General features: G+C 45.4%; 1 protein-coding gene across 3 annotated transcripts in view; it reads right to left on the reverse strand.

Moving 5' to 3' along the window:
• Positions 1 to 14685, reverse strand: part of CMTM4 (CKLF like MARVEL transmembrane domain containing 4) — an 80622-nt gene that overhangs the window by 11262 nt on the left and 54675 nt on the right. For 2 of the 3 annotated variants that reach the window (XM_086351051.1, XM_086351049.1), the window contains exon 2: positions 4525 to 4701. In XM_086351051.1, the coding sequence (XP_086207177.1) occupies positions 4525 to 4701 (177 nt within the window). Of the gene's footprint in view, positions 1 to 4524; positions 4702 to 8422; positions 8550 to 14685 lie in introns of those variants that run through there. The other variant, XM_086351050.1, reaches the window with a different exon arrangement.

Here is a 14685-nt window from a genome sequence, read left to right on the forward strand (position 1 = left end):
TCTCCTTTTTCTTTGATTATAAAACTGTAGCCCTCTCACTCAGCTGCTTATAAGCCTCACAAGCATCCTGTTCTAATAAATCACTTCTTATCTATCACTTTGGACATAAAGGACGGGAACTCCTCTGTGGAATGGTTTAGTCACTAAGTTGTGTCCAACTCCTGCGATCCCATGGACTGTAGCCCACCAGGCTCCTCTGTCCATGGGATTCTCCAGCCAATAATACTGGAGTGGGTTGCCATTTCCTTCTCCAGGGGATCTTCTCAACCCAGGGATCGAACCCACGTCTCCTGCACTGCAGGCAGATTCTTTACCTTCTGAGCTACCAGTGAACCCCCTTTGTAGCCCCATGAATTATGGTTTCAGGGGCAGCTACCATCTATAGAGAGCCTACTGTGCCAACCATACAACTCCCAGTGTCTCACTGAGTCCTAACCTAATTAGGATCCAAGACACCTCTAATAAAGGGCCTTGAGGAAGTTGAGTTCTAGAAAAGATGAGTTTGCCATAATGAAAAATATATATTTGGTCTTTGTCCCAGATTCCTCAACATTTCCTGAGTGCCCTCAGTTGCCCTTTAACCTGTGCGGTCTGCATGAACTCCAGGAGTTAGTGTCAGAACTAAACTGAATTGCTGAATACCCAAGAGAACCCCCATGGACAGAGGAGCCTGGTGGGCTACTGTCCATGGGGTCGAAAGAGTCAGACACAACTGAGCGACTAAGCACAGCACAGTTGGTCTTACAGAATCACTCAGTGTGGAAAAACTACACAGATTTGGTGTAGGGGGGAAAAAAAACAACTATATATTTGGTGTCAAAAGTGGTGTCCGAAAACACCACACAATGAGTCACAGCAAAGCCTCAGGACTCTGCAGGTGGCTCCTCTGGGTGACTCCAGACTGCTCTCAACTCACCACTGCACCCAGCCTGGGTTCTCAGGTCAGGAAACACCTGTCCTGACCTGAGGACAGCAGAGGCCACAAAGGCCATTGAAGAAGGAACACAAAGAGGAAGAAGAAAAAGAGACCGTGGTATCATCAGAGGCAAGAGGAGAGAGTAGGCCACGAGAGAGACTGAGGGCGTACTCCAAGGCTGAAACCATTGCTGGGGGCGGCGGGACTGGGAAGTAAGCAGAGGATCCAGGAGCACAGTGATTCCCCCAGTGATCCCGACCAGAGGATTTTCAAGGACGGAGCGTCGGGGGAGTGGATGGTGGAGGGAAAAAGTAGTCCCCGTGTTTGGAAGAGACACGTGGGAGGCTTGTAGGGTGTTGACACTGTCCGAACTCTTGACCCAGGGGTCTGGCTACGTAGTCTTTATCATTCTTCACTAAACTGTACTTTGACTTCTACAGATTTCTCTGAATATGTTGTATTTGACAATAAAAGCTGAGAAAAGAGAGATCAGGAAGTAGGAAAGTAGAGCAGACATGTGCAGACCTCCCTCCTCTACAAAGTTTGACTGAGCTTCCAGGGCTGGAGGGCTCTGACTGCCAGCTACGGGGAGTGGGAGACCCTGGTGGTCAGTGGTAGGGAGACCCTGGTGGTCAGTGGTAGGAAAAGGATGAAAGGATGGAGGGACAGGGTGGGAGAGGAGGCCAGGGGCACCACCTAGTCATCTGCCCTAGCCAACACCATCCTAAAGAAAAGAGGGATGTTAACTTTCCAGCAAAAAAGATACATTTTGATACAACCCCAAACACGTGGTCACCAACCAGTGGAAAGACTCACCATTAAAATAGAAAAACTAAGTATTTAAGAAAGCTTGCCAAATAGGTATTTCTGGAGATAAAGGCCTGAACGAATTAATTAGAACCTGAAGTCTTTTTTGTTGTTATGGTGATCTGGGGTCAGGGGTCCTTTTAAAATTAACTGTTTATTTTTTTATTTATTATTTTGGCCACACCACACAGCTTGTGGGATCTTAGTTCCTCAACCAGGGATTGAATCCGGGCCCACAGCAGTGAAAGTGCAGAGTCCTACCCAGTGGACTGCCAGGGAATTCCTGGCGATTCTTTCTTAAAAAAAAAAAATGGAAGTATGATTGATTTACAATATTAGTTTCAGGTGTACAGCAGAGTGATTCAGTATTTTTGCAGATTCTACTCCCTTAGAAGTTACTGTCGGAGAAGGCAATGGCACCCCACTCCACTACTCTTGCCTGGAAAATCCCATGGACAGAGGAGCCTGGTAGGCTGCAGTCCATGGGGTCGCTAAGAGTCGGACACGACTGAGTGACTTCACTTGCACTTTTCACTTTCATGCATTGGAGAAGGAAATGGCAACCCACTCCAGTGTTCTTGCCTGGAGAATCCCAGGGACGGGGGAGCCTGGTGGGCTGCCGTCTATGGGGTCGCACAGAGTTAGACACGACTGAAGCGACTTAGCAGTAGCAGCAGCAGAAGTTATTGTAAGAAAATGGCTATAACTGCCTATATTATACAATACAGTGAGGTATGAAGTCTTCTAACAAATTTATGGCTGTCAAATAAGTAGGTAAGACAGAATTCAGGGTGTGAAGTCAAAGCTGGTGAAGTCTACAGGGGAATGACGTGGCTGACAGACACCAATGGCCTCTGACTCACAGTAAAGTTGCTATTTCTCATACTGGCAGCAGCGCCCACGGGTTTGGAGCCTTTGTACACACTTGTCTCATTTCATTCTTAAAACAACCCTGCAAGAAAAACGCTATCATCTCCACTTGGGGGCTCTAAGTGACTTGCCCAGAGTCATATACAGCTCTTAAGAGCCACCTTGGACTTGAATACAGACAGGGTGGCCTGACTCAAAGCCCCTGGGTCTTAACCATCTTAGTAGCTGCTTCTTTGTCAAACAGGATCTCTGGCGTGGTTTTATTCACAGCCCAGCCCAGCGCCTCCCTCAAAGGTATTTATTTTGGCCTTAGACACTCTAGCGGAGTGTCTAAGAAGGCAATGGCAACCTACTCCAGTACTCTTGCCTGGAAAATGCCATGGGCAGAGGAACCTGGTAGGCTGCAGTCCATGGGGTCGCTAAGAGTCGGACACGACTGAGTGACTTCACTTGCACTTTTCACTTGCACGCATTGGAGAAGGAAATGGCAACCCACTCCAGTGTTCCTTGCCTGGAGAATCCCAGGGACGGGGGAGCCTGGTGGGCTGCTGTCTATGGGGTAGCACAGAGTCAGACATGACTGAAGCAACTTAGCAGCAGCAGCAGCAGTAGACACTCTAGGGGTCTGGGTTTCCAATGTACCTTGCCCCATGACGATGACCTTGCCCCCACGGAGCCTGCATGCTGTTTGGGGGAGGTTTGCGAGGTACTCTTGCACTGCCTGTTCATTACAGTCAATTTAGATCACAACACTGGAAGCATTTTCTTTAACATAGACTTTATCTTAAAAAGAGCTGAGACACTAAAACCTGTCACCACAAACTGTGATGAAATGCCTCCAGTAAATCTTGAGGTTTTAGAGCTTATTTCTTCCTTTTCAATGTCAGGATGAAACCAACTTTTCAGTGGACAACTTTTCTAGCCCAGTTCTCCTTTTATTTTTCTTCCTAAAAGGGTCTGAACGACGCAGACGGCACTCTGTCAGGAAGAAGGTCACCTCTTGGCTCCCCACTGGAACACCATGGGAGTGGCCCGACCAGGCAAGGTGGCCAGCCAGGCTGCCTCCTCCCGGTTCCAGCGCTCCAGGCCACGCTCTCCAGTGCTGCGCGCACCAGCGCTGGCCAGCAGCAGAGGAGCCCATGTGAGCGCAAGCGGGCTCAGAGCCCCTCCCCCGAAACCCAAGGCCCTGATAGGGCCTGCCCATGTCTCCCGAACTGGCTCTCTCTGAGTTCCTGCACGTGCTTATTTGCAAAGAAATATCAAGAAAACAAAGTGTTGTTAAGTTCACTCTTCCGCTTGGCAAAGCAGGGACAAGTAACACAAGTCCAGGAAAGGGGGCCTGGGAGTGACCAGCCTTGAGCTTCCCGTGTGGATCAGAGAGTAAGGCTGTCAGAGTTAAGAGCCCCAAACCATGGAAAGCAAAGGACACATTTCCTTAAGACTCGCTGAACAACCCAGCAAACCCTCTGGGACTGCCCAGCTGCTTTGAATTTAATAGTAATAATATTCCTAGGTTTCACAAGTTAATGGCAATTTCATTCATATTTTCAGCTCTTCCTGAATCAGTACTTTTGCAAATGGCTTTCAGGTCCAGTGTGAAAATATGCAAATGTATTCATTCCATGCTCTCTTTCCCATTTTCTATAAGTATTAACACTACCAATCGTCTCAAAGGATCCCCAAATTGAAATGACATCTTTAAAGAAGTCAGAATAATCGTTATGTTTCTGTCATTAGCGAAGGTCCCATTAATTCTGCAGTCATGTTATTCAACCCAGGATGGAAATTTAAAATTTCACAGTTGTGTTACAAGGGAATACTTATGTATCAAAATGAACCAGAACCAAACATGCCATGGAATGATTCTGATTTTCCTGGGTGCCGTGGAGCACTCGATCCTTTCCTAGTCAGAGAACATGACTTTTACTCACCGTCAGGTTCCAGTTGATCTGGGGAATTCTCATGTGAAGGTTGAGACTGAACAGAATCAGCAAGACTCCGGTCACCACAAACGCACTGCAGCTCACAAACTCAAAAAAGTAGAGGCCTTCACACGGGGAGCATTCCATGATGGTCTCTATGCAGATGAATGCGATCAGGGCCAAGATCTGGGAAGAAAATTGCAAACACACATGTACGTGTATGGTTAGCACACATCTGTGGACACACGTGCCTGCCGCCTTTTAATAAAACTCACCCGCCACCACCACACAACAACCACGGGGTTTTCCCCTGGGGATGGCAGTATCACGGACAGGAATGTGACCTGATCCAGTTCTTAAGTAAGAATAGGTACAGGGGCCTTGATGAAAGGATCAAATTCCACATGTGAACAACCACGGCCCCACAGGAGGCCAACACCAGGCTGGTACGTGCAGCCCCTGTGAGGAAGCAGAGAGGGGCAGGCTCACAGTGTTTTTAGTCCTGCCTCTGCCACCAGTAAGTGGACACCACCTATGCGCATTTCTCACTTACAGTCTCTATCAGGGTGATGTCAAACATTAACAGGGCAGGATGCTGGTGGTGTCCGTGTTAAGATATTTGCAACTACCCTTCTGGTTCAGCTGATGTCACACAGGCTGACTGAGACTTGTGTGAGGTCTGACTATGAGGCTGACTGAGACAGCTTTAGAAGGACTTGTATAACCCCTCCATGTAGAAGTCCTACCCAAAAATAAGGCCCACCTAATTAAATCATTAGGTATGAAAGGAGAATTCGGCGGCAGAGGATGAGATGGTTGTATAGCATCACCAACTCAATGGACATGAGTTTGAGCAAACTCTGGGAGATAGTGAGGGACAGGGAGGACTGGAATGCTGTAGTCCACGGGGTCACAAAAAGTTGGACATGACCTGGCGCCCGAACAACAACTACAATTAATTTATGGGCCATGCTTTATAAAATGTTTATCATTGGAGGGACTTCCCTGGTGGTCCAGCGGTTAAGAATCCACCTTGCAATGCTGGGGACGAGGGTTCAATCCTTGGTTGGGGAACTAAGATGCCATTTGCTGCAGAGCAATTAAGCCTGAGCAGCACAACTAGAGAGTCGAGGTGCCTGAATGAGAATCCACATGATGCAACTAAGACCGTCTATGCCACAACTAAGACTCACACCACTAAATGAATGAATGATTCTACCTTGCAATGTGGGGGATGCAAGCTCATCCCCTGGTCGGGGAACTAAGACCCCACGTACCTTGCAGCAACTAAGCCCGAGCGCCACAACTTGAGAGCCCAAATGCTGCAACAAAAGATCTTGTATGTTGCCACAAAGATCCTGCATGCCCCAGCTAAGATCTGATGCAGCCAAATAAATAATTTTTTTTTAAGTTTATCATTGGATTTGATCATGAAGAGACAGCCTGGGAAGCTTATAAAAACATTTAAAATCTACCAACGTTAGAAACACTTTCTTTCTGAAGGACCAAAGTAACACTAGCAATATGTCCTAAGAGATCAGAGATCGTGAAGGCAAATAGGTGTCAATGAAAATCACAGGTCAACTTTTAAAGCAAGATTTTGGGAACAGGAGGAGGCCCAGAGACTGAGTTTAATGGCCCTGTGATCAAGGAAAAGTCAGGTGGTCTTACACCTAAAACCAGACCAGTCTTGGGCTCCTGGCCTGTACCCTACTTCTGTAACCCAGCTCCTCACCACCTAGCACCTGTCAAACCTATGCCAGAGCTTCCAGGCTGACATCCACCTCCGAGGTAGAGGAAGAATGGGCCAGCAGCTCTGTGGTCCCAGGTCTGTCCTCAAGACGAGCAACATCAGCATCACCAGGGAGCTTGTTATAGATGAAAACGCAGAATCTCTGCCTCCCCTCCTTGACCCCCCGAGTCAGAATCTGCTTTTTGACAAGATCCCCAGATGACTGAAGTGTGGGGAGAACACAAGGCCCAGGCTACTCTGGGGGCCTTCTTTTCCTCCAGGGGTCCCACTCATGCTTTGATCAGCTTACCTCCTCCCCCTGCCCTCCCTGATGTCACTTCTTCTCCCCGCCAGACATGACTGATCCCACCCTCCCCAGGAAAGCTTGGTCTGCGGTTGCATCCCATCTTTTATACCTGCCACTACGCATCTCTCTGCCTCCTGAGCTCTCGGATGGCAGGGGCCAGTCCACCTCCCTTCACTCCCAAGGCACCAAGCACACGAATCTGCACAAAGCAGGTAAATGGGGGCTCAGGGAGCCTCTACAAACCCACCCCAACAATTCCTGACAGACTCATCAGTCTCCACAAGAAAGGAAGGGAGACTCTCTTTTTTCCATGCCTTTTTAAAAATACGTAGCCTTTCCATATTTCCACGTCAGTTCAGTTCATTTCAGTTCAAGTCACTCAGTCGTGTCCGACTCCTTGCGACCCCATGAAGTGCAGCACACCAGGCCTCCGTACTCCCGGTGTTCACCCAAACTCATGTCCATCAAGTCGGTGATGCCATCCAGCCATCTTATCCTCTGTCGTCCCCTTCTCCTCCTGCCCCTAATCCCTCCCAGCATCAGAGTCTTTTCCAATGAGTCAAATCTTCGCATGAGGTGGCCAAAGTATTGGAGTTTCAGCTTTAGATTCAGTCCTTCCAAAGAACACCCAGGACTGATCTCCTTTAGGATGGACTGGTTGGATCTCCTTGCAGTCCAAGGGACTCTCAAGAGTCTTCTCCAACACCACAGTTCAAAAGCATCAATTCTTTGGCACTCAGCTTTCTTCATAGTCAACATGTTACAATTACGGGCCTTTTAAGCACACACTTTCTGCTTCTCCTAATGGCTCTCCTAACTCTCTACAGAACCAGAAACTTTAATTCTCCATCTGAATTACATGCCTGACTTGCAATCAATTCACAAAGAAATAGTTTATATAAGGGAAACTCCAGAAAAAAAAATTTTTTTTAACCCCTGTAATTGGATCTAGTAATCTTAGGCAAGAAATAATACACTCTACTGATGAGTTACAAATGTTTCTGGTATGCTAACTTCAACCATATTTGTGTGGGAAGGTAACACCTACATTCTTACATATTAAAATAAAAATGGTTTCAAGAATATGCAAATCAGATAGGCCATTCAACACAGGAGTGCACAGAACAGACAAAATTCCCTGTTCTTTAGCTCATATGCTAATGAAGAGTTTTAATTAAATTTTAAAATGTAGCATATTAGACAGTGATAAGTACAAAGGAGAAAAATCAAAGCAGGGAAGGAAGATGAAATGTAACTAGGACAAGGATGTTGGAAATTTTAGGCAGAGTGACCATGGAAGGCCTCTATGAGAAGGTTCTAGATTTACTACAAAGTTCACTTTAGTTTATTATAAAGTTATTAAAGGATACAATTGAAGAGTCAGATAAAGAGATACACAAGGCAAAGTCCAGAAGGGTCTCAATTACAGGAACCTCTGTCTCCCTGGAATTTGAAGTGCACCCACCCCCAGCACTTGGATGTGCTTTGGCTCACCAACGTGGAAGATCAATCCTGTTCAAGAGTTTTTATAGAGTTTAATCTGGAGTTCCCTTCCCTTTCCAGAAGTCGGCAGGTAAGGTTAAAAGTTCCAACTCTCTTATCCCTTGGCAATCAGCCCCCATCCTTAGGAGCTTTCCAAAAATCATCTCATTTAACACAAACCCAGGTGTGGCTGAGATTTGTTGTAAATATAAAAAATATAGATACCAAACACCTCTTATCACTTAGGAAATACCATGAGTTTTAAGCTCTGTGCCAGAAATGGAATGAAGACCAAATACATATTTCATTATTCCAAATCACAGTATCACAAGAGTTAGACATAAATACACACATATACACAACTATAGACATACATTAATACCCACTGATAGGTGTTTAGGTGGTTTGTAATACTCTAACATAAACTGTACACTGTTTTAAAAAATTTGGCTGTGTTGGGTCTCAGTTGCGACTTGTCAATCTTTTCTTGCGGTGCTGGGGCTTAGTTGCTCCTTGGCATGTTGGGGCTTCTCTGGTGGCTCAGATGGTAAAGACTCCGCCTGCAATGTAGAAGACTGGGGTTTGATCCCTGAGTTGGGAAGATGCCCTGGAAGAGGGCATGGCAACCCATTCGAGTACTCTTGCCTGGAGAATCCCCACGGACAAAGGAGCAGGGCGGGCTACAGTCCACAGGGTCGACAGAGCCGGACTGAAGGGACTAAGCAGCGGCAGCAGCAGGCATGTGGGACCTTATCGTTTATCCATTCTATATATAATAGTTTGTATCTGCTAATCCCACACTCCCAATCCATACCTCTCCCATCCCCTCTCCCCCTTGGCAGCCACAAGCCTATTCTCTATGTCTATGAGTCTGTTCCTGTCTTATACATTGATAAGTTCATTTGTGTTATATTTTTAGATCCCACATGTGTCAAAGAGTGTTCTGCCTATGTTTTCTTCTAGGAGTTTTATTGTCTTACACTCAGGTCTTCAATCCAATTTTAAAATTTTTGTATATGGTGTTAGAGAATGTTCTATTTTCATTCTTTTACACAAAGCTGTCCAGTTTTCCCAGCACCACTTATTGAAGAGACTGTCTTTTCTCTATTGTATATTCTTGCCCCCTTTCTCATAAATGAACTGACCATAAATTTTAGTAAGGAGAATACTTGTTTTTTTGCCTGCCTTTTGGTACAACAAATGTCAAATTTCCTCCAGCACAGTCAAATCTAACAATCATTGTTGAAGTAAAACCTATCTAATAGCCAATAAGAAAACAGAGACTCAGGTAGTCCAGTGATTAGGACTCCACACTTCCACTGCAAGAGGCATGGGTTCGATTCCTGGTTGGGGAACTAAGATCCCATATGCTGTGTGGCATGGCTAAAAAGAAAGAAAACAGGGGCTCAAAGTTATACTGGAAGCCAACAACTTCGAAGCACCTACAGAATCAAAAGTAATTCAACTTATAACAATTCTGCAGTAGACAAAAATACACGTAAAACTGTACAGAGATGTTCAGAAAGATGTAAATAAGGAAGAGCCATTGCAGTTGCTCACCGGGAGATCACAGGTGCACCCTTGAAGAGAGTCCGTTCTGTGTAGCACCTACCAACTGCTCAGGAGTAAATATTTGCATGCTTGAAAGGTACTGATATTAAAAGCTTGTCAGTGCTCTGTAACAACCTGAAGGGATGGGATGGGGACGGGGTTCAGGTTAAGGAGGGAGGGGCACATATATGGCAATGGCCAATTCATGTTGATGTATGGCAAAAAACCATCAATATATTGTAAAGTAATTGGCCTCCAATTAAAATAAATTAAAAAACAAAAAAGGCTGTCAAATTTCCTCAACTATGGCTAATTATGACTGGCAACATCAAAAACCATGGATGGGGGGAAACAGCTGGCTGATCAAGATGACACAAAACTTTTTAAAAATTCATAACCCCCTGTTACTACTGGTGGGAGTGAAAACCATCAGGACCCTTCTGGAGCACTGCGCTAACAACAGTATGGTTCAAGTACAGCCCGTTCTCTGACTTCCGGGCTCACGGAAGGGTTGGAGATTGGGGCTGAGTCTCCCAGGGCGAATTTATCTTCAGGATGATGAACCTTGCGCCTCAACTTCCTATCCATTACAATGCCTTTTGCCAGTGGTGATGGAGTAACAGTGGGCATTCTGGGGAGTCGGTTAATTGGAAGCTGAGTGAAAGAGAGTGAATTTGCGTCTAGCGGTTGCTTCCACGTACAGTCACTGTAGTCTTCCCTCTGTAGGAATGGCCTCCAGATATGCGCTGATCTGACATCATGATGAAGAAACAGGCCTTAAAATTCACAAGATCAACTTCTAGTTTGGCCCTTCCATGCCAAACTAGAAGTGTCTGAGTGGTGAAGGAAGAAAGGGTTTGAATCATAAGGGGCCAGAAGCTAGAATTTTTTAGCAGGAGAATTCTTCAGATCATCAAATGTGTGAAACAGTTGTCAGTGGACAATTCTCTTTTCATTGGTGCCTAAATGGAAGTTATTTCCCAACAGGGATATACCCCATAATACACAGCATCCAATTATAAACACACTGTACCTTTCCTCCCATTTTGGTGGGAATCACATGAAATAGAACTTATGAGAATTCCAGGATTCATAGGGCAGAAACCTGCAGCAGTACTATAAAGGGAAAATAGCTATGTGTGGGAGATTAATATAATTTATGTAGCCAGTGTATCAGATCACATCATAAAGTATCTGACAAATCTTGAATTGACAAAGTCTGACTGCTGCTGCTGCTAAGTCATTTCAGTGGTGTCCGACTGTGTGACCCCATAGACGGCAGCCCACCAGGCTCCTCCGTCCCTGAGATTCTCCAGGCAAGAACACTGGAGTGGGTTGCCATTTCCTTCTCCAATGCATGAAAGTGAAAAGTGAAAGGGAAGTTGCTCAGTCGCATCTGACTCTTCCAGACCCCATGGACTGCAGCCCACCAGGCTCCTCCGTCAATGGGATTTTCCAGGCAAGAGTACTGGAGTGGGGTGCCATCGCCTTCTCCAACAAAATCTGACAGTCCCAAATAAAATGGCACACAAAGTTGCCTCCAACGCACAGCAACAGCCTGAAGAGACAAATGTTCCGATGACAGCCTCCTACACACACCCATCAATAAGTTGATGTATGCAGGATAAGAGCATATTGATTGTGTAATGACATCACCCGACACAAGGGAGTGGGCAAACTAAAACCTGAACTGGCCGGTGTGTGCTATGTCCCTCAGTCGTATCCAACTCTTTGCCACCCCATGGGCTATAACATGCCAGGCTCTCTGTCCACGGGATCCTCCAGGCAAGAATACTGAAGTGGGTTCTCCAGGGGATCTTCCCAACCCAGGGATCGAACCCGTGTCTCTTGCATCTCCTGCATTGGCAGGTGAATTCTTTACCACTAGTGCCACCTGGGAAGCCCCAGGTTGCTCTGATGTCCTCCTAAACTTCAGGTCAGTTTTTGTGTACTTTTTCAAAATTAACTGATCATACTAACATTTAAATACCATCTATCTTAGTGGCTGCTAAGTCGCTTCAGTCGTGTCCGACTCTGTGTGACCCCATAGACGGCAGCCCACCAGGCTCCCCCGTCCCTGGGATTCTCCAGGCAAGAACACTGGAGTGGGTTGCCATTTCCTTCTCCAATGCATGAAAGTGAAAAGTGCAAGTGAAGTCGCTCAGTTGTGCCCGAATCTTAGCGACCCCATGGACTGCAGCCTACCAGGCTCCTCCATCCATGGGATTTCCCAGGCAAGAGTACTGGAGTGGGGTGCCATTGCCTTCTCCATATCTTAGTGGAGGCCAAAATAAAAACAGAAGGAAAATACTTCTAAAATTTGTAAATTTGTGTGCTTCTCATTCTTAAATACAGTTGTACCTAGTTTTATATTGTTAATTCTAAATCTTTTTCCTTAAGAGTGGGTCTCCAAAATCATGAGTCTCAAGCCTCTCAAAACCTGGCTCTGCTTCTGAGTTTGGGCAAAGAAAGGTGGGTGGACGAGATACTTGTCTCTGGCTTCCTTCAGGAACTGAGAGCAACTTCATGGTGCTCCTCCTCCAGCTGGCCAGTAGTGTTTCTGGTGGGGGTGGCCTCTGAGTGAGGCTGATGGGCAGCCAGCTTCCCACTGACCTGAGATGAGCGCATGACTCGGGGGAGAAGGAAACCTCCCTTGTCCTAAGCCATGGAGATTTTAGGTTTGTTTGTTACTATGGCATATTCGAGCTCATACTGACTAAAAAGGGCACCTTGGCATAGAGTTAAATCTGCACAACAGGTCTTGGGTATTTACTACAATGAAAATTTTTGCAGGATAGATATATTACTACACCACTCACTCTTGAAGATACCAGATTCAAATGGTTTTACAGATTTTTTTTTTTTTTGGCTGTACAGCTTGTAGGATCTTAGTTCCCTGACCAGGGATAGAACCAAGGCCCCTGCACTGGAAGCTCAGAGTCCTAATCCCTGAACCTCCAAGGAATTCCCTACAAATTAATTCATAACAGACTGTTAAGGTAAAGATATTGACTATATTACTTAAATTTTTTCAAAACAAAGAAAAGTATAAAACATTTGGAATTTCAGAGATCCATCTATGTGGCAGGATTGTGGATTTTTTTTTAAATTTAGGCTTCTGTTACTTTCCAAAATTTCTACAATGAGTATGTGTGGTTTTATTTTAAAAATCAAATAATTTTATGTGTAAACACATTGGGGACACATCCATATTTATTATGAGTTATGTTTTAGTGACTCCTAAGAATGATTTATTTGTTTTGAAACTAGTCATGAATATTTTAAAATGATATTATACACTTGAATGGAAAATTAAAGTCATCCTCCAAAATCCACATCAGTCCCATTTCTTTATCAGAAAAGTTTATCATTTCCAAGGCCTAACATATGCTTATGTATATATATGTGTACATGTATGTATATATATGTGTATATATATATACATCTGAATCTTATACTTTGTTGTACACCTGAAACCAACATAATATTGCTCGTTTCATTAAAAAAAAAAAAAAAGGAAAAAGGCAGCCTGGGCTACCCAGGTGGCGCTAGTGGTAAAGAACCCGCCTGCCAATGCTGGAGACAAAAGAGATGCAGGTATGATCCCTGGGTCAGGAAGATCCACTGGAGGAGGGCATAGCAACCCACTCCAGTGTTCTTGCCTGGAGAATCTTCATGACAGAGGAGCCTGACGGGCTACCGTCTACAGGGTCGCAAAGAGTCAGACACGACTGAAGCAACTTAGCATGCACACACATACGCTCTCACCAATGGGATGGCAAGGACCCTCCCCCCAGCACCTAAGCGAACAGTACCTGTGCATCTATGAAAGCATCTTGGAAGATTAGACAAAATCCTAACCTTCCATGATCACCAGTTTATCAAAGGATTTCATGGAGCTCATTTAAAAATACACCTACAAGCGAAAGTCACAGCTTTTAAAAACAATTTTCAGGAGTCTTAAAAACCACCAGGTGTAAAAATGACTTTCCATTCGAAGATGTCTGGAACAACATTAATCTGCGTGGCTCCTATGCAGTCACACGGCTTCTTCACTGACCCTGATAGCTCAGTGGCACCTGGGGACTTGCTGTGCTCAGAGTCTCTGTTCCAACCCAGCCACCACACCCCAAAATACACAGACAGGTAACTAACCAGGTACCAGGGGCTTGGAGAAGGGTTGGGGGTGTGGGTCGAGATTTGGAAGGCAGAGGATCACTTAGAGTTTGGGGACCAGCAGAAGGCTCTAGAAGGTTTCCTGGAGAGCAGCAGAGTCAGTGAATGCTTGTGTCTGGTGGTGCCTTGCTTCCACACTGGATTCCTTAGCTGGGGGTGAGGTAGAGTGTAGGCACAGAACCCAGCCCCTCACCCAAGTACCTTTGTTTTACTGGTTCCTAAACTCTTCTGTTCAAAGAACAGAACACTTGTTTTTATTTTTATTTTTTGGCCACGCTGTGTAGTTTGTGGGATCTTAGTTCCAGGGTATCTTAGTTCTTCGACCAGGAATGGAACCCGTGCCCTCAACAGTGGAAATGTGGAGTCCTAACCAGACTGCCAGGGAATTCCCCAGAACACCTGTTAATAGTCTCCTGGCCCAACGCTCCAGGAAGCATAGTTTGCAGATCATCAGTCTGGTTTATGCATTGGGAACATATTTCTGTTGTGCTTTAAAAAAAAAAAAAAAATATTTTAAGTTTGAAAACAACTCCTGCAGGCTGACTCTTCCAGTTACAGAGCAGCAGTCCTGAATTCACACAGGGTGCTTGGCTGTGGCCCCCACAGCCACCCAGCCTTGGGTTTTCTCAGCTAAGCTCCATGCTGTTTCCATCATAATGACATCCCTCCTGGTCTTGGGGTCCTCAGAACACATGGGCATGTTAACCTTTCAAAAAAGCCTCACAGTCAAAAACCTGTTTAACTTCATCTGACACATGGACTGCATGACCTGAACAAAAAATGTTTTTATTTCTCAGGATGCCTATTAACACTACAGAGCAGTGTTTAGAGGGAAATGAATTGGGGAAACACAAAAAGGGAGTGCTGGTCAGTATCCAGCTTTGTCAGGTCACACACAATTTAAATGCACAGAGTAATCTAC

The sequence above is a fragment of the Bos grunniens genome, chromosome 18 (genome assembly GCF_055505025.1).
Source record: "Bos grunniens cultivar Pamir isolate PY7600 chromosome 18, Bosgru_T2T1.0, whole genome shotgun sequence".
NCBI classification, from domain to species: domain Eukaryota; kingdom Metazoa; phylum Chordata; class Mammalia; order Artiodactyla; family Bovidae; genus Bos; species Bos grunniens.